General features: G+C 45.1%; 1 protein-coding gene across 1 annotated transcript; it reads left to right on the top strand.

Annotated features, from left to right (window-relative positions):
- Positions 1-689: 689 nt before the first annotated feature.
- On the top strand, positions 690-20,153 carry grin1b (glutamate receptor, ionotropic, N-methyl D-aspartate 1b). The gene is made up of 18 exons (XM_076147578.1): positions 690-797; positions 4,609-4,706; positions 5,352-5,473; positions 8,481-8,655; positions 9,052-9,202; positions 9,740-9,826; positions 9,951-10,090; positions 10,255-10,390; positions 11,057-11,221; positions 11,353-11,471; positions 11,564-11,676; positions 11,811-11,959; positions 12,050-12,207; positions 12,928-13,089; positions 13,309-13,418; positions 13,525-13,670; positions 16,253-16,360; positions 19,090-20,153. The coding sequence occupies exons 1-18, from the start codon at positions 690-692 to the stop codon at positions 19,153-19,155; spliced, it is 2,313 nt and encodes a 770-aa protein (XP_076003693.1). The 3' UTR covers positions 19,156-20,153.
- Positions 20,154-21,054: the final 901 nt, after the last annotated feature.

The following is a 21,054-nucleotide window of genomic DNA, read 5'->3' on the forward strand; positions in this document are numbered from 1 at the left end:
ATTTGTTTACACTTCAGATCTGAAATATTGATAAAACACACACTGAGGCTGAACATTTAACAGCCAAAAACTGCATCTCTGTTTACATTTCACTTTTAAAATCCGACCCAGTTGACCTTGAAAATCTCCCCAAAGTAACTGGGATGATCTTGCTAGATTTGTTAGTTTACGAGATCTGAATGTAAATCAATAATCAATACTGTGTGATCTGTTCTGGATGGAGCTCTGGAGCTGCTAAAGATCCATTCAGACTGTTTGTACTTTACTGAATCAGCTCCATCTCAGCTTGTAGCTAAAAATGTATTTCTGATGCAGATCCAGTGGTCCTGAGTGTTTCTGTTTGACGGCTGTGTTGTCATCTTTGCTACTATCTAGTGGTAACGCGGTGTTAATACAGTACAAGCAGTCTGAATGGTTGTCTATGGAATTAAAATAAGGATTGAAAATGTAACAACTTTAAACGATTTATCCAGATTCTCCTCAAGATCTGCTGTAATGTTCCTTGACCCACAACTGATCCTGCAAACACACAACTGCATGCACACACACAGGCTGAGCGAAACCATGGAAACATAGAAACTTCTGCTGCTAACGACGTCCTGTCTGTCTGCTGTCCTCAGAGCATCCACCTGTCTTTCCTGAGGACCGTCCCTCCTTACTCACACCAGGCCCACGTCTGGTTCGACCTGATGAGGGAGTTCAGGTGGAACCACATCATCCTCATCGTCAGCGACGACCACGAGGGCCGAGCCGCCCAGAAGAGACTGGAGACTCTGCTGGAGGAGAGAGAGACCAAGGTGAGGACTCACAAACCCTCTCACACACACACACACACACACACACACACACACACACACACACACACACACACACAGAGGACGTAAGTGTACTGTGTTGGAGTTTAAGTTAATCCGTGTATGTTTGTTTGTGCTGCTTCCTAACTCTTCTGTGATTAAGGTGTGCTGATGTGTGTGTGTGTGTGTGTGTCATAACGTGGCGCTGTACGTTGAGTCATGGCTCCGCCCCTCCACCATCTCACTGACTCTCACTGGCTCCACCCACAGACCAAACCAAAATCTTGTGTTTGTCTTAAGTAAATGTTTGTAGAATGAAAGGACAATTCGTCGTCCCTCCATCGTCCCTCCATCGTCCCTCCTGGCTTTCACATTCTTTCTCTTAGCCAGAGGCCCCCAAACAGCTTCTCTATCAACAGTACTATTCTGCCTGTCTGCTTGTCTGTCTGTCCTTCTTTCTTTCTTTTCTCTCCTTCTGCTCTTCTCACTTTAAACCAAATCACAATAAATAATGTAAATCGTAGATCATCACAGGTTTTCCCTCAGATTTTGACTGTAAAAGTCTCTGCTCCCACCTCTGACTGTGCAAATCCTGTGCACATTTCACATTGATGCTCATGAGGAACTTTAATATAATGTATATGAATATTTAATGTAATGAATGGTTCTAACCCTGGACTCTGACACGTTGTCCACGTCCACATCACAAACAGGACTAAAACACAAAAATCAAGCTTCAACATAGAGCCTTTTGACTTTTCTTTTTTTTACTGCTCTCTCTCTCTCTCTCTCTCTCTCGCTCTCTCTCGCTCTCTCTCCCTGTCTCTCTCTCGCTCTGTCTGTCTGTCTCCCTCTCTCACTGTCTTCCTGTCTGTCTCTCTCTGTCTGTCTCTCTCTGTCTCTCTCTCTCTCTCTCTCTCTCTCTCTCTCTCTCTCTCCCTCTATCAGTCCATCTCATTCTTTCAGTTCTTCGCCCTCAGTCTGTTGTCTGTTTTCCCATCATCTCTACAGCACAATGAAGGAGCTGGGAGCCGGAGTCGTGCAAACACGCCTCAGCCTGCTGTCCCACTGTCTGTCTTACTGTCTCTCTGCCCGTCTCTTTCCACCCAAGAGAAACCCTCTGATGTGTAGTTGGTCCTGTGCAGTCTGATTGTTGTCTTTGTGCTGAGCTTGCTGCTTACAGTCTTTGAGTTCTCAGAACTGTTAAAGGATAAAAATCCTTTAAAGTCATTTTCAACATGCAATCTTTAAAAACTGAGGAACGTCACCAAAACTGGGAATTAGTACTGGTGAGCATTTTTCGAAGTTGAATGACATTTCTATGTTAATGTCCAAACTCTGCTCGACATTTTGAAGTTTCTAGCTGAAACTTTACGGAACTAGGAGCATCAATTTTGTCACAATTCCTCAAACTACATGAAGAATCCACATCTAATAGAAATGGTTCACGGTCTTTGAGTACTTTTAACATTAAATGGTATTTGTAGGTCAAAGTATGAAGCAGTGAAAAGAGGAGAAGGTGAAGACTTCTTCCATTCATTGTGTCAGGAAAATCAGTCCAAAGTTGAAAGTTCTTTGAAAGTTGAAAAGACCTTCAGATTATTTTGACAATCCAAACTCTACTAATCCCTTTGAAATTGGTTTGAAGTTTGTAGCTGAACAAGTTTGGTCCCAAAGAATGAAAAATCTGGAGAAAGGTGTAGAATCTTAATATTTATGTGAAACGGTCTGAAAACACAAACGTCTTTTTGAAACAGCTGGCGGCCGTGCAAGCATTTTAAAGTCAGAATAATCTAATATGTCTCTGTGAATGTGTGTGTCTTCTCTCCTCACACTCTCTCTGTGGGGTTGAAGTATTCTGCTTGGGTACCTGTAGGATGTGGTTTGTCACAAGGATTCAAAATATGAAATAAAATCACACGCCTGCTTGCCTCTGCTTGGTATCATCACATCTGATCAACTGGCAAACTGTTGAACTGCTGGTGGGATTGTTGTTGGCTTTTAGCTCAGCTGTTAGCTCAGCTGTTAGCTAAGCTGGTAGCGCTGCTGTTCTAAGTAGTTGCATGTCAAAATGTTTGATAAGTGCTTGCTATTTGTAATTTGGGGATAATAGAGAAACTTTGTAGTCATTACTAGGGTTTGTAGTTGGTTGCTGGATGTTTTGTATGGCATAGTAAGAGTGATGTTTTGATGTGTTTTGATGGCAGCCTTACGGAGTGGCTATAGTGATCCATGCTATTGGTCTTGGCATGACTAAGTGGTTGCTGGTGTGTTTAGGATAGTCAGCATACGGTACATGGCCAGGTGCCAATAGATAGGTGTTTCTAAGAGTGTGCAGTTGTAGCCTTACCAGGTGGCTACTAGCATGTTCTGCATGGGTGGTATAGTATGCTCAGGCCCACTGTATGTGCGCCATAGAGTGTACAGTCGTAGCCATCCTAGGTGGTTGCTCTGGTGATCTGGATTGGTGGTGTAGCACACCAAGGTGGGTGCTAAGTGTTTTCAAGAGTGTGCAGTTGTTGTAGCATTGCTGGGTGGTTTCTATAATACTCTAAGTACAATAATAAAGAACGTCTGACACACGTGTTCACGCAATCTTCACATGGATACTTCACGGTAACAAACTAATTAGATAGACAGACAGACAGACAGGCAGTTGGACTGTCTCTGATGTGTTTGTGCCCCTCCCCCCCACCCATCGGCTTCCAACCAGCCTCCTGACTTGAAGCAGAAAAGTGAAAAAAGAGGAATTTGTTGGAATGCTTTACTGCCCCCCATTTTCTCTGACTGTCTATAATATTCTGTGTCTGCATATTTTCTCTGTGCACATTACCCATCAGACTAAAAACAGGAACTATGAAAACCTCGACCAACAGAACTTTGACTTCAGGAGAACACCCAAGGTATAAACTTGCATGGTCAAATGATGCACGCCGCCCAACCAATCTCTGAGCTCGCCCAGTAGTAGCCAAACACCAATCAGCCTGAAATCCAACCCAACTCCAGAGATAGACTCTTATCCTGGTGGTACATCTTTTCTCCGCCTTTACTTTTCTTTCTCTTTGTTTTTTCATGATTCCTTCACACCAGGAATGGGTTTTACACTCGCCAGAGGAGACGCCCTATCCTCTTCCTCTTCCTCCTCCCTGAGTTTTTACCATGTGAAGGGTTGCATGCAGTCAGGCTGCAGCTTGGCTCTGTCTGCAGATCTGAGGAACACTTACAGCCCACAAGGATCCTCTCACTCCTCTCTGCAACATCAAACCTTTTCGTTTTTCTTTTGGGAAATGAACCACGTCTGCCTCCCCTTCCCCCTCTCCTGCTCCTAAAGTACCCACCTCCCTCCTCTTCCTCTTCTTTCCCTCCACTCTTCTCTTCTTTGATTTGCGGTTGCATCAGCGCTCTCTAACATGCACGTTCCTGGTTGGTTGGTTGGAGTCTTGAAAGCGCCTCAGTTTGCATGTGACACCACACCACGCACAACTTTTTGCCCCTCCTTTTTTTCAAGCTTCCAGTTTGAGTTTTCTTTCTGTTCGGCAGATCTCGACAATTTTTTTTCTCCATTTTTTGCCCCGCCCCTCCTCCCGTGGTAGCGTGGGTGAGAGGGAGCATGGTTGAGGCTTGTGGGCGGGGCTTGGGGTGGGGAGGGGAGTGGTTTCCGACGGTTGAGGCTAACAATGCGTGTCCTATGATGTGTCGTGTGCTGTTTTGTCCTACGGTGTAACTCACTGTCCTACCACGTGACCTGGCGCCTGGTGCTGTTGCCTGTTGTCCTGCCATGTGACCTGTCCTCCTCGTCATGTCGGGACTCCAGGCAGAGAAGGTGCTGTTGTTCAGTCAGGACACCAACCTGACGGCTCTGCTGCTAGAGGCCAAAGACCTGGAGGCCCGAGTCATCATCCTGTCTGCAAGGTGAGCGTTGTAAGAATGAATGGTTCACTTTGAGATTACACTGCAATTTAGCCGCAGCACAATAGAAGCTATGTGAAAGGTGAGTAATGAAGGAACATGAACTCTTACTGAACATAACAGCTGAGTGAACGTAAACTAAAACCCAAAGTAAAATCATGTAAACCAAACAAGGGAATGATGATATGAAAGAATCAGACTGCCCCTCCAAAGTGGCATCTTAAATACCTTCACCCTGAACTCTGAACAGCTGCCACACCGCCCACTGACTGGAGAAAGAACTGTGTGACTGCATCCTATGTTTATTCAGGCTCACCCGTAGGTCAGGGGACTGAACCAGCAATCATTCACCACCCGCGACGCGTTAATGAGCCCTCAGATGACCACATGTGTGCGCTGTCATCTCACAGCAGAGGATGAATCAGATACAGATACAGATACAGAGACCTCAGAGCGGCTGGTGATAGGAGAACAGGCCTGGACCACATGCAGCGCTCCCCTCTGTGGTTCCAGCTGCTATGGCGCACAGTGGGGATGTAACCAAATACTAATCATAATGTCATCATCATAATCTTCACACATAGATGGTAGGAATCGATTGACACAGCCATTGTCTCCTTTGTTGTGTGTGTGTGTGTGTGTTTGCAGTGAGGATGAAGCTGCTGCCGTGTATAAAGCAGCCCGTCAGCTCAACATGACCGGCTCAGGTTATGTCTGGCTGGTTGGGGAGCGAGAAATGACCGGCAAAGCTCTGAGTGAAGCACCGGATGGTATGTCAGCGCCTCCACACCTTCATCTTTCTCCTCCTCCTCCGGAACATTCTCACTGTGTTTCCATTCAACTACAATACACACACATAGATAATGGGCCCGTCGCTCTGCTCGTGTTTCTGTGGTGTTTTTGCTAAAGAGATCGTCAACGTGTCGTGCGGCGTGAGCACAGGAACACATGTCTGTATGTGTGAGAGAGAGAGAGAGAGAGAGCACAGAAATGTGTGTGTGTGTGCGGTAAAGTTAGTTTGGTGTTCCTCCTCTTTATCTCTGTTGTGTTTTCATCATTGATTCATTTTCACCGTTTAACAAAAACTTAACATTTTAAATAACTTGTTGATGTGGAAGCTTTTCACTCTGACAAGTCTCCCCCACCAAAGTTATCAACAATCAAATCGATTTTTAAATTCAAATCCCCCCTTGGGTAAATTCAACGGCCCATTCCAGGTACCAACACACACACACACACACACACACACACACACACACACACACACACACACACACACACACACACAGTGAAATTCGAGCGTTTCAGATTTTCACCCAAAATAGGCAGATTTTATCAACATGCTTTTATTCTGCACGTGTTAGCAAACGTCTTTATCCTGAAACAAAACTTTCTGATTAAAAACTGCCTGAATGGAAACATGGACACCCCCCACTTTATGTCTCTCTCTCTCTCTCGCTCTCGCTCTCGCTCTCGCTCTCTTTCTGTCTGTCTTCCTCTCTTTCCCACTGTCCCTCTCTGTCTCTCTCTACGCCGGCCCCTCTCTCTGTCTCTCTGTCTCTGATGAGATCACTGTTGGCTCTCTAGCGCCCTCTCTGTTTTGCTGGTTGAACGTTTAAACATTGCGACCTGGTGTTTAAAGGTTCTTAACCGCTGTTGTGGCTTTAAATGTGTCTAACATCTTATTGTTTCTTTCATTTTCTATAGTGTTTGTCGTCTGCCCGCCCATTCTTACAGCCAGTCACATGCTATAGAGGGTTGTGAGCGGGGCTGTTAATTGAGGGGGTGGAGTGTGTGGGGGGTGTGTGTGGGTAGGGGGGCAGCTTCTGTCACTGCTGTTGCCGTGAAGTGAAGTGAAGTGAAGTGGTCAAAAACTGGTAAGATACCGTCACTGCTTCCTGTTCCTGTTCTCTTGCCTGATGCTCCACCTCATGGGTCAGTAGACCTGCCCGGGGCTGGGGAGGGGGCGGGGTCTGTTACAGGAAGTAGATTACTCAGCCAGATAATTTCCTGCCCTCACAGCTTAAACTCTACTCATCATACTCCAGCTGATCATTTTTCAAATCTGTGATCACTTTTTGCCGTAATCGTCTTCGTTCTCGGTAATTAATGACTTCACTTTAATTTAATGTTTTTTTCAAACATGTACTGTTCTAACTTGTAGAGACTTTAAACTACCTGCCCCTCGATGGTTCATCAGGATTTATACCAAATGTTATTAATGTTTATTTCTGGCTGGCTGGGTAATCTTCCTCCTGTTTGTTTCAGAACGCATCCTCACCCTTCTGTGCACTCTTAGAATCCTCTGTTTTCTCTTTAAGTGGAGGACGAGTGCAGTCTGTTTGTCCTCTGCTGAGGAACGTTAAGGTTCTGTTCAGGAAACGGTTCCAGATTGGTGACGTGATGCCGCCCGCTCTGACAGAAACCAGACGCGACCAGATCCCCTCAAAAAAGAACCAGACAGGAACCCTCAGCATACTTTACACAGAAACATCCCCAGACTTAGAGAAGATACTATCAAAGGAGCAGCAGCAGTATTAACATACTGTGTGTCTCCAAGATATTCACAGTCCCCAAGGGTTTAATGATAGATGTGCATCATGTGTGAGGCCTCACACAGAGCGCCAGCAGGTCTATGTGGGTCTCCACGTCTTTCTGAAGCTGTTTCCTGAAAACGAACGCAAAGACGTGGTGGAGGCGGAAACTCGTCATATTATGTGGACGACGTGTCTCTGAGAAACAGAGTTAGCATTGTTAGCATTTCTCACTGCAGTTTTAGTTTCTGTTAGCATGTGTTTTAATGCTAATGCAGCTCCCAGTGCTACTTTCACTTAGAAGTATTTCAATCACTTTCATGTTTTTCGGTTAATATTAGCAAGCAGTACCCAGTGTTTTCTGTAAGGAATGCTAACAGTGCTGGCTGGCTTTTCTCAGGCCAGTCAAATATGACCTCAAATGGACTCTAGATGGCGCTGTTTCTGCCGAGCTGTTCCACGGTGGGAATGTCAACAATGTGTTTCTGATGAGGGATTTTATTCTGAAAAGTCAGGATGCTAGTTTAAGCATAAGCCTTGAGCTTTAGCATTGGCACCGCCTAGACTACTGTAAAACATTAATTCACGGTTTAACATACGAGCGGAAACGTGGGGAGGTGCAGAGGTTATACCACTAACACTAGCTAGCTAGCTCACCAACGGCAGCTATGCAAAGTTTGCGAAATATTGAGCGATACGTTTCCCGTGGCACAAAGACAAATATGCAAAATGCTCAATAAGTAGAATCTAATGAGTGAGAAGCCCCTCCCTCTGCTCTCTATTGCATTGTGGGACACCATGACGCTACGACCTGGACATTTGACCAATGTAAATCTGAAATGGCACGTCAGAAACAACGGCACCTAGAGTCTGATTGAGGCCCTGTGTTGTGACGAGTCTCGCGGTCCAGGATGTCTCAGGAGGTCTTCATTTGTCCTGCAGAGACAAACAGCTGAGACTGTTAAACTCCCAGCATGCAATTAGTAATTAAGTGATGCCTGAAGCCCTGTGCGTGAATGTGTGTGCGCCTGCGTGCGTGCGTGGGTGGGTGCGTGTGTGCGTGCGTGCGTGTGCACTTTACTTTGCACTGAATCACTCTGAATTACATCTTGAAAATTAATTTGTGAGTGCGTGAGAATGTAATTAAAATGTTTTAATGAGGCCAACAATGAGACTGTGTGTGTTTCTGTGTGTGTTTCTCTCTGTATATCTGTGTGTGTATGTGTGTGTGTGTGTGTTTTAGGTCTTCTTGGCCTCCAGCTGACTAACGGTAAAAACGAGTCGGCTCACATCACAGACGCCGTTGCCGTGGTAGCTCAGTCGCTGCAGGAACTGTTTGAGAAGGAGAACATCACAGAGCCGCCGAGAGGCTGTGTGGGAAACACCAACATCTGGAGGACGGGGCCGCTCTTCAAAAGGTCAGGGGTCACACACAGGTCCCAGTGGGAAAAACGTGGGTTCTGATGGAGCTCTGGTTCGTTTGGTCTGAACACAGCGATCCCTAGCAGTCGGTCTCCCCTGGAGTCCAGCAGCCCCCTGAACTACTGAACTGCCATTTGTAGGGTCGCAGATTATTGAGATTATGACGAAGGGGTGAGAAGAGGTGCTCTAAAAATCTCCTGCTCCGGCACAAGCCCTTCCCCCGTGATAGAAATCAGAAAGCTAAACAGGAAGTGAAGGATGGATCCCCTTGATTTCACTGCGTGGAACGTTTGAAGAGCAGCCAGCAGTAACTGAGCCATCAGATGGTAGCGGCAGGAAGTAAACGTCACCTGAGCTGGCCCTGACTCTTGGCTTCTGTGATTGGCTGACAGGGTGCTGATGTCATCCAAGTACCCTGATGGCCTGACGGGGAGGATAGAGTTTAACGATGATGGTGATCGGCGCTTTGCTACGTACAGCATCCTAAACTACCAGCAGAAGCCGGGTCGCCTCGTCCAGGTCGGAGTCTTCAACGGCTCACAGGTAAACAACAACAACCGCTGTTTGTGTAACCGGGTCCCTCAAAAACAATGTAGGTGGCAAGTACAGATCTGCACTCCCCAAAGAGCAGAAAGTAAACCACTGGTAGACTTTTTCTTTATTGATCATGTTTCCTAATGAAAATATCCCTGATCAATTCCTGTTTTACTGTCTGCTGCTCTCTCTCTAATTGGTTGGTTGGTGGAGGGAGGAGCTGAGAGTGATTGACACTTTTTATAGTTCTTTGATTGATGTGCAGCAGAAATCTTCAATGTGTTTCAGTGAGACAACACACACATACAGGAGGGTTGTGTGTGTGTGTGTTTGTGTGCATTATGTATGAATACGCAACATAAAGTATTGATGTTGACATCTAGTCAGCTTGTCAAAGTGAGGAATGACATGGTTTCATGGTGTGTGTGCGTGCGTGCGTGCGTGCGTGCGTGCGTGCGTGCGTGCGTGCGTGCGTGCGTGCGTGCGTGCGTGCGTGCGTGCGTGCGTGTGTGTGTGTGTGCGTGCGTGTGTGTGTGTGTGTGACAGGTTGTGATGAACCCTCAGAGGAAGATCATCTGGCCTGGAGGAGAGACAGAGAAACCAGTTGGATATCAGATGTCTACAAAACTGAAGGTAGTACAGTTACAGCAACTACTACACGTACAACTGTTTACTACTACTAGCAACAGCTAATACTAATACTTCTGATACGTGTGTGTGTGTGTGTGTGTGTGTGTGCGTGTGCATGTGTGTTCAGATTGTGACCATCCATCAGGAGCCTTTTGTTTATGTGAAGCCAACGAAAACCGATGGTACTTGTAAGGAGGAATACACTCTAAACGGAGTACTCATCAAGAAGGTCATCTGCACCGGACCCAACGGGACCACCCCCGGTACATACACACACACAGACACAAACTTGCTTGCTCACTCAAAACCCAACCTGCCAGTGCGTTTAAATGATTTCTCCTGTCTGTCTGTCTATCTGTCTGTCTGTCTGTCTGTCTGTCTGTCTGTCTGTCTGTCTGTCTGTCCCTCTGTCTGTCCCTCTGTCTGTCTGTGACTTCAGGTCAACCTATCGTCCCTCAGTGTTGCTATGGTTTCTGTATTGACCTGCTGATCAAACTCGCCATGAGCATGAACTTCACCTACGAGGTTCACCTGGTGGCTGATGGGAAATTTGGGACACAGGAGCGGGTGAGTACCTGTGTGTGTGTGTGTGTGTGTGTGTGTGTGTGTGTGTGTGTGTGTGTGTGTGTGTGTGTGTGTGTGTGTGTGTGTGTGTGTGTGTGTGTACTGTATACTGTGTGTGTGTGAGCTGTTTACTAATCCAGGCCGACTACATTACCGAGGACTGTTGCCATGGTGACCGTGTTCAATATGTTCTGTCCATCTTACTGTGACCTTGCTCTCTCTCTCCACCTCTGTCTCTCTCTTCCTCCATCTGTCTGTCTCTTTCTCCCCCTCTCTCCCTTCTGCTCTGCCTTTCCCTCTGTCCCTCTATCACTGTCTCTCTCTCTTCTGCTCTCTCTCCTTCCTCCTTCACATCTTCACCTCCCTTTTCTCCTCTCTCAAATTCCATGTCATCATCTCCATTTCATTGTAATCCTCTCCCTTTTCTCTCTCTCTCTCTCTCTCTCTTCCTCTGTCTGTCTCTCTCCGTCTGTCTCTCTCTCTCCTCCTCCTCCTCTTCACAGATTGTCACAGTGTTAATCCTTGTTGTGACACATTGAGAGTCTGCTTCAAACTGTGAAAATGTTGAAATAGAGAGAAAAACTAGAGACATAGAGACACAAAAAACACTAGAGAAAAACTGACCAACTCTTCTTCCTCCTCCTCCTCCTCCCCCTCTTCCTCATGCAGGTGAACAACAGTAATAAGAAAGAGTGGAATGGCATGATGGGGGAGCTGTTAGGAGGTCTGGCAGACATGATAGTTGCTCCCCTCACCATCAACAACGAGCGTGCTCAGTACATCGAGTTCTCCAAACCCTTCAAGTATCAGGGACTCACCATCCTCGTCAAGAAGGTGAGATGCCGGAAGTTAGAAAATCAGGTTCTGAAAAGGTCTTGGAAAGAAGTACTGACATCTATGTGTGTGTGTGTGTGTGTGTGTGTGTGTGTGTGTGTGTGTGTGTGTGTGTGTGTGTGTGTGTGCAGGAAATCCCTCGCAGCACTCTGGATTCGTTCATGCAGCCGTTCCAGAGTACACTGTGGCTGTTAGTCGGTCTGTCGGTCCATGTGGTGGCAGTGATGCTTTACCTATTAGACCGGTTCAGGTAAACACACAACACTAAACTATACTACACAACAACACTCAATGCCATACTACTTCCTGTAATGTTGCGTGTGTGTGTGCACGTGTGTATAGCCCATTTGGAAGGTTTAAAGTAAATAGTGAAGAAGAAGAAGAAGATGCCCTCACCTTGTCCTCTGCTATGTGGTTCTCATGGGGAGTACTGCTGAATTCTGGGATAGGAGAAGGTGAGCAGTCCATCTATCCCTCTGTTCATCCCTCCGTCCATCCCTTCATCCCTCCGTCCATCCATCCATCCATCCATCCATCCACCAAGAAGAGGAAGAGGAAGACGAACAATGTGTCCCCTTGATGTGTGTAGGAGCTCCCAGAAGTTTCTCAGCAAGGATTCTGGGAATGGTGTGGGCAGGTTTTGCCATGATCATAGTGGCATCGTACACTGCCAACCTGGCAGCCTTCCTGGTGCTGGACCGGCCTGAGGAGCGCATCACTGGCATCAACGACCCCAGGGTGAGACAAACTATTCTATTCTACATGTTTTCCAATAAGCACGGTTCATTTCAAACCATGGTCTAAGATGTTGTTTGCTATCGTCCGTAGCTGCGTAACCCATCAGATAAGTTTATCTACGCCACAGTGAAGCAAAGTTCGGTGGATATCTACTTCAGACGGCAGGTGGAGCTGAGCACCATGTACCGGCACATGGAGAAACACAACTACGAGAGTGCCGCTGAGGCCATCCAGGCCGTCAGAGACAAGTACTGTTCTTCATCACTGTTCTTCATCGCATCAAACACAGTGGTTCAAGATGGCTGGCAGAACAAGCCTCTTCTTCTCTTAGGGCTGTATTCAGAGACTAGTAGCAGATCTTTTGACTTAAAAGCCCCATTTCAGTAGCCAACTCTGAATTGGTTCCTTACCAACCAGAGAAACACAAACCCTTGTTCCATTTAGCACTGGACTATCTTTGGCCCACATACTTGTACAAGCAACACATAGCGTAAACTAATATCAGTCCAAAAAATATAGGGTTTATGTTGTGTGAAGGAGTTCAAAGTGTGGTGGTGAAGAGAGTGCTGAGCCTGAAGGTGTGACTTAGTCCTCTTTCTAAGGGGACTCAAGGTGTTCTCAAGGTCAGGTGGGCTATATTATTTCTCTAGTATATTCTGCGTCTGCCCCTTGGAACCTCTACTCAAGGAGGCATCCAGTCCTCCTGATTAGATGCTGAACAACCTAAAATGGCTCTTTTCATTGTGAAGCAGCAGAGGTTCGACTCCGTGCTTATCCTGATGCCTCAAATGGGAAAAGAAGGACAATTCTTCTGTGGGGTTTCTATTTCTCTGGTCGCTTACTGCGCATACTACATAATGTACACACTAATGTACAGGATATATATGCAGCACTTATATCGTACATGACCTACATGACATGGATGATGGATAGAAACCATAAAGGTTGTGGTCTAACCTCCTCCACAGTAAGCTACACGCCTTCATCTGGGACAGCGCTGTGTTGGAGTTCGAGGCGTCGCAGAAGTGCGATCTGGTGACAACAGGAGAGCTTTTCTTCCGCTCAGGATTTGGAATTGGAATGAGGAAGGACAGTCCATGGAAACAAAACGTGTCTTTGGCGATTCTCAGGTACATCACATGTTACTGCTGATTCCTAAATTACACCCTGTTCATATTCAGTTGATGATAGCCTACTGCTACTAAAATGGGCCCTTGCTGATACCCTTCTTAAATATTGATACCCCACTGCTACCCAACCTACACTTTGTTAATACCCTGCTATTGTCATGCTTGCTGATTACCCATGGCTTCACTGGTGAGTGTCCATATTTCCTTGTCTCTCCTCAGCTCTCATGAGAATGGATTCATGGAGGATCTGGACAAGACGTGGGTGCGATACCAGGAGTGTGACTCTCGGAGCAACGCCCCTGCCACCCTCACCTTTGAGAACATGGCAGGTAAGAAAGAAACGGGACATGAACCGCATCCTAAGAGTTTAAAACTAGTCTGCTCAGTGCAGGTTGAGAGTGACAGTCTGGTGCACGTTGTGTATCTCTTCCTCAGGTGTGTTCATGCTGGTTGCTGGTGGCATTGTTGCTGGGATCTTCCTCATCTTCATTGAGATCGCCTACAAACGACACAAAGATGCTCGCAGGAAACAGATGCAACTTGCTTTTGCCGCAGTCAACGTTTGGAGGAAAAACCTTCAGGTACATCGCAGTTATCCACATATAGTTCTCTGCAGTACTCTACTGTACTCTACATGAACGCTCTGCCCAGGAGATCTCTCTACTCTGTTGTGCCCTACAGTCATTTATTGCACAATACTGTAAATGAATTATATATACAACAGAGATCCATGAAAGCCTACACCTACATATTTGTAACCCTAACTAAACATATAAGTTGATGTAGAGGAGCTTTTAGGGGCTCATGTTCACGTGTTCATGGATCCATAAGGGTCCATTCAAAGACCTACAGACCTGGAAGAGAAGCACAAACATCGACACAATGACACAACACAAGGAGGAACAAACAGAGTTCAGACGTGAAGGAGATGAAGTTGTTCAACATCTAGACCACAGCAAATACATTCGAGATATAATTTCAGATCACAAATTTATTAATCAAAATCCAAAGTAGACTTCTACAGATCACGGATGTGTGCTTGTTCTTTTGGCTGCAGGATGTTTTCTTGTCCTTCATCCTGTGACTCCACAAAAATGAAAAGCAGCAACAAAGCAGCTCAGTGTTTTCTCCACATAAAAGACAGGCTGCTAAGATGTGCCAGATGTTTCCAAACACTCCAGCAGTCACAGCTGTCTGAGCAGAGCCATGAATAATCATCACTGATCTGCCTGGATTAGCACTTCAAACGCAAGAGAAAGGCTAACAGCTAGCGGTTGAGCACTCTGGATGATTTGCACTTCAAACACTCAAGTCTTGACGTTGGAGCTAGCAGTGAAAATCACCAGCAACTCTGAGCTAGCAGTGCAGAACTTTCATGGGGAAGACTTTAGATTAAATCCATTTAATTTTAGATCAAATTAAAGTCCCGACTGATCAGCTGACATTCCCCGCCCTCTGCTGTCACTATGAAGACGCTTTCTTGAAAGTTAGTGTCTTCGCTGAGACGCTGCTAGAAGACAGTGAAGAATGTTCAGAAGTGGTTTCTTAGCCTTTGGTCCTACAGACCTGAAGAGAACCACAAACATCTACACAATGACACAACTCGCAGACAAAAGTCAGTGAGTAATTCATAAAATTATCTCTAATTGCCAGCATATCACTTGAAGGAGTTCAGAGTTGTTGCTAAGTTTGGTTGGTTGCTGTGATGTTTTGGGGGTTGTCATGATGACTGTGGATGTTGTTTGGTGTTTACTAGGTTGAATGAATTTGGCGAAATGTGCAGCAAACACATATTAGTTTAACAATTTATCTTTGAATTTCTATTTATTGATCACTAGCAGCCTGGCTGTGTTTTCCTCCTTTATTCTCTTTGGTTTCTATAAGTGGAACTACAAACACATCTGCTGGGTGTTTGTGGAGATAATGTCCAGGTGGAAATCAATATGTTTATGGTTTAAATCAGTTTAAAAAAAACATGTACTTGGATCTGATGTTGTGTTTGTTTCTTATAGTGTGTCTGTGTGAAATGAAGCTGTTTAATCTCTGATTGTTAAATGCATTACAGAACTCTTCAGGGCTGGGTATCATTCTCAAACTACCACTATAAGATAATATACTATATAAAACTATACTATGATATTGTGTAATGTACAGCAACAGCAGTTTTCCATACTCACAGAGATACCCGGCCCTACATGTGAGGGGTCAAAGGTGAAACAATGATGATTAATGATGTTTGTGTGATGAAACGTGACGCTATGACCATACATTCATGTGTTGTTGCTACCCCTATTTTTGTTTTCTGTTTACGGCATGGGGACTCACACACACACACACACAAACACACACACACCCACACATCATCCTCCCCTCCCCAGCCCCCCCTCCCAGGAGAAATGGCATTATAACAGCTGATTGTTGGTATAATGTTCTGGTTTGTTTTACCGGCTTCGGTCAGGCCTCATCCACCATCTTTGTTTTCCCTCCACGCCCTGTTTACCCGCAGGAGATTTGCTTTGCCTGGTTGTGGTTGTTTCTTTTGATTCTTGCGTTGAGCCTCATGCTGTTTATTTACCTGTGATGGTTTTTTTGTTCCTGTTGTTGGCGTCCGCTGCAGTAAAACGGAGGGCGAGTCTTCTGTTTTACTGAAACATTACTCCATGTTGAAGACGGCTAATGGGATTCTGCTTCACTGAATCAGGAAGCAGGCCAGGGCCACTAACACACACACACACACAGAGAGAGATGGAGAGAGACACACATTCACATATCTTGCAGAGAGAGAACAAACACTTACACGTACACAGAATTATATAGGTATACAACTATTATACAAACTATTCTATGTTGTAATAATCTATACTGTGTTATACAATACTATATATACTACACTACACTTAATGTACTAATCAATACTATATTAAACTGTATTAAGTATATATACAATACTGTGTTAAAGTATATTAAACCATATTATACTGTATAATACTCTACTGTATTATACTATAATATACCAATCAATTCATATTATATTATATTATACTCACACACACACACACACACACACACACACAGCGTGGCCATAGCATAAGGACGAGCGAGCAGAGATGAGGAAGTCTTGCCGTGTGTTAATGTGTGTGTGCATGGTTATCATCTATTTTAGGATAGGAAAAGTGGTAGAGCAGAGCCCGAGCCCAAACTGAAAACCTCTTTTAGGTCCATCACTGCGACCTCCGACCTCAAACGTCATAGGGCCTCCGGGGACGCCACGGTAAGGAGATAAAGACACACCTGTCCTCCTCCTTCCTGTCGATCTTCCTCTGTCCTCTTATTCCCATTACTTGTCCTCCTCTGTCCTCCTTTTCATCCTCCCCTCCTCATGCTGTCATCTCCTTTGTCTCTCATATTTGTGGCTGTTCATTTATCTCTTTACTCCTTTTTCTCCTCCTTCCTCTCTCTTCTTCCTCTCTTCTACACACCTTCTGTCTCTGCCATGTCTCATTTGTTTCCCTGTCTCACGTCCCTTCTCCTTTGTCGTCTCCACCTCTCCTTTCTTCTCCCGACCAGCTTCATCATCCCTTTGCCGTACCATCATGATCATCCGTTTGTCAGTCCACTCAGCCATTTTGCCTCCATCCGCTCATCTGTCCCACAACCCATCAACCAGCAAGTGGATGGACAGACAGATGAGGAAACTTTGAGCAGTGAGGACAGAAGCCGCGTGGTCCAGGTCAGGGCTCGTTTTTTTCAGATTTAAAACAAAATAAACAGTGTTCCGTATGGAGTTGTCCTCTTGCAAAGGAGAAGTGAGGAGGGTCAGACTGTGTGGTCTCTTTTCTCCTGTGGATTTCTCGACTCTGTTATTGTCCTGTTTCTGTTAATGTCCAGTGTCTGTCCTCCTCTTCCTCCTCCCTGCTTGATTGTCTTGGTGTTGCCTCCTCCCTGTCCTCTCCTTTCCTGTCACATCTGTCTTCGTTTGTCTGTCCATCCTGCCATCACTTTTGATGCATTAAAGAAAAGGACAACATCGTTTTGAGCTCCGAGAAGATCAGCAAAGCAAAATAACAGTGAACGTTCTCTTCTCTGCCCACAGGTGGCGCTCAGCTGAGGCCTGTTTTATCCCCACTAATGCATGTTTCCTTGTTCTCATGTAGGGGACAGTAACAGACTCACTTCTCTTCACAGGGTCTGAACATTTGATAACATCTGCACTGCTCATTTTGGATCACTTCTGTCGTTTCTACTTTTCTGTTTCACCGCTTTCTGTCCTCTTCAGCCTTCAGATCAAATCTCTTTGCTCATCTTAACTCAGGGTTTTGGTTTTGTTTCTTTTGATGTCTTATGTCTCTTTTAATGTGTAACAAAATCACTTTCATGATTTCTCTGATGTCTGATCTCGTCTGATCTCTCTGTGTGTTCCTCTTTAAGTTGTGTCATTGTGTAGATGTTTGTGCTTCTCTTCAGGTCTGTAGGTCTTTGATGGACCCTTGTGGATCCATGAACACGTGATAAAGCCTCTGAAGCTCCTCTACATGAAGCTAGAGCTTCAGTTACATACTAATATGTTGCCCTCTGACCTTTGACCCTGAAACCTCTGTGTGTTGTGGTGGATCTCTATCCTATAGTAACTTCCGGGTGACTTCCGAGTAACTTCTGCAGCATACGTTGAGCTTTTATTGTGGAGGGCAGACTTCTGTCTTTTTGCTGTAGAAGAAACAACAACATAGATCCATAAGGGTCCATTCAGAGACCTACAGACCTGAAGAGACTCACAAACATCTAAACAATGACACAATCTACAGAGGAACACACAGAGAGACATACATGAGCTGAACATCATGAGATTTAAACAAATTGCTGGTGTATCTCTTTGTACTCAGCAGTGAGGGCTGATTGTGTATTTAGAGAGTGAACCCTCTGTGCCGCTCTCGTCAGATGCTTGTAAAGAAACGCGTCTGTGCGTTTCTTGAATCCACAGCTCACAGAGACACAAAGGCATGAAGCAGCCATTTTTCTTGTCACCATCACTTTTTCTTTTTCTATATGAGTGTTTTCCTCTCTCAGTGGGTTTCCGTGTTCAGACTACGTGCTGTGCTGCACACACACACTGCCTCTGTACTCCTCTGCAAGCAAGACTGACCAATCAGAGCCAGGCAAGCTTCCCGCCCCGCCTCTGTGATTGGCTGCAGGCAGCAGCGAAACAAAAGCTCCTGTTCAATACCCCATCAATACCCCCCCGTTAAACCTGAAGCCCAGTGCGGATCAATAAATCAGATATGAGCCCATAAATCACATCAGAATCATTCACATTACAGATTGGGTTCGTTCCCTCCTCCTCCACAGCTGATATGACATCATCATTGAAGGATAAACCGCTTCCAGTGAAACCTTTTCATGTTTATGTTTGAGGTAGGAATCGGATCAGATCGGGTCAAACAGAGATCTGTGTCCGCCCCTGATAGCAGCTTGGTCGAGTGTTCCTATGGACACAATCGGCCGTGGTCGGGGGTTGGGATGGCGATGGAGGGATCAAGTCCCTCTGACATGGATCCTACCTGCCTAGGAGGATCTGTGTCTTAGAGTCAGAGTATGTAACCTGTTTGTGTGGGTGTGTGTGTGTGTGTGTGTGTGTGTGTGGTTAACATTTATTAAAAAGACAAATTCCCACAGTATGACCTCTGTGCAGACGCTTCATCAGGATCAGCTGCTTGTGACGACAAACACGTCATATTGTTGAGCTTCATTTAAGGCGACTAAGGGAAACCAACAGGAAGCAAATTTAAAAAAAGAAATCGCCATACCTTCTTGTCAGAATACAGTTGGGAAAAAAATTACAAATGAAACCAAAAACCTCAATCACAGCAGACTTAGACCCCGCCCCCTTCCTGAGTCTGAGCTTGGCTCCGCCCCCTGGCAGTGGGTAACATGACAGCTGTGAATGATGCCAGGCGATGAAGGTTGTGTTGACGTGTGTGTCTTTTTGTTGTCCCTCTCTTGTAGCCGTACCCGACTGATATCACCGGCCAGCTCAACCTATCAGATCCCTCCGTCAGCACCGTGGTCTGAGAGAGAGAGAGAGAGAGAGGGAGAGAGAGGATTTGCCAGTTCTGCTGCTGAGCCACACACACACACACAGGCACACGCACACGCACACCCACACGCACACACGTTACATAACCAGATGGACATACTGAAACAGGAAGGAAGTGGAATTGGCATCAAGACTTCAGGACAGGATCACACTGTGTAAACACAACAACTCACATGCGCACACACACACACACACAATCATGTACACACCATATGTCATCCCAGACCCCTCTATGAGTACAGTTTGGACAAAACGCACACACAAATACAAACACAAACACACACACCGCTTTACTGTCTGCTTGTAGCTGCCAGCCTCAAACCAGCGGGTCCTTTATTTTGAAAGAACTGTTTAAAACAGATGGACTTTTATTTTGATAAGAAGTTGTTCCTTTTCCTTGACTGTGTTTCCCTGCAGCTAATGAGTAGATCTGTCAATGGGTCATCGCCATGGCAACCAATCAGGAAGTTGATGTGGGACTACTGGTTCAGGAAGTGTTTCTGTCCCAATTCCTGTTTAGGAAAAGAGGAATGTTCCTGAACACAGAGACACAGGAAGGAAGGAAGACACAAAGATGGATGGATGAATGTGTTTCCCAGAATCCTCCTGTGTTTTTGTGTTGACAAATATTGATTACTCTGTACTTTCATTGGCTGGAAAAACTTCCTTGAGCCAGAGGCCCCGCCCACTCCCTCACAGTGTAAGGCATGCTGGGAAACGTAGTGAGCGCAGTGATGTCATTCTGTTCTACCTCCACCGATAACTGATGAAGGCCTGGAGCAGGAGTAATGAGGTTCTCACTGCAGAACAGATGTAGCCGCCATGTTTGTAGTTTCATTGTCACACATGTGCATAGATAAGCCCCGCCCACCTGAGACACTCACAAAGTTCTGGTTCTTCCAAGCCAGATTCATTCATCACAGTGAACCTTCTGCGTGAATGACATGATGATGTGAACTCGGAATTCAGTTCAGCTGTTTCCTCTCTTGTGGCGTCTTACTGAACGTTTCTCAATTTGGCTCCAGTCCCAAAGGAAACATGGCATCAGATTTGACCTTTTATAATATCAAAGGCTCCTTTAGGGATTATTATTGGCTAATCAGTCGATATTATCAAAACTATCAAAGGACACGGTTCAATTCTCTGGAACAGTTATGAAACTTAATGTCTGTTTGTTTTTCTTCAGTTTGTAAAATTATGCTTACCATGTTTTCCTTTTCACTTCATCTGACTGTGACTGTGATATTAATGAAGCAATAATAATAATAATATGATACTGATAATAATAATCATATAATAATTGTTATTGCTTTATTAATAGTATCTTATACTTTCTTTCCTGTTTCACAGCAAACATAGTGGGCATGGTGGGCTTTTATTTTGAAATCATACAGAGGCGTTTTCCCTCTCATTAGTTTAATCTGAGCAGATCTGGATTCTTATTGGGAGATTAATACTTTTTCCATTTGATCACTTCCTTATTTTTGTTAATTTTTTGCATCTCTAGACAATTGGAGGATTTCTTCATCCTCATATTCGTCATCCTTCACAGTAAGATCACATAAGGAAGGGTTGATAGTTTTCACCACTAAGTCCACAATTAGTAGTGTAGTTTTAGTTTAAAACCAAAAAAAGCTCCTGAAGCAAATGAGCATTTATTTATTTAGGATAATTAGTGTTTTTGGTAACGAGCTTCAGGCTGCTCGGGGGCGATCAGGTGGTTCAGGGGTCACGCCTTCATTTTTAAAATCTAAACTTTAAACTAGGATTTCATCTGGGAAATAATCATTTTTTTAAACCGTTTTCGTGTCGTGACTGAATCAGAGTAAATCTTGGTTTGAGTTCTCAAGACGTAACTGTGACGCTGTAGCTGC

The sequence above is a fragment of the Genypterus blacodes genome, unplaced genomic scaffold, assembly GCF_046128005.1.
Source record: "Genypterus blacodes isolate CSIRO-AG114 ecotype Tasmania unplaced genomic scaffold, CSIRO-AGI_Gbla_v1 ptg000038l_1, whole genome shotgun sequence".
In the NCBI taxonomy this organism is placed as follows: Eukaryota; Metazoa; Chordata; class Actinopteri; order Ophidiiformes; family Ophidiidae; genus Genypterus; species Genypterus blacodes.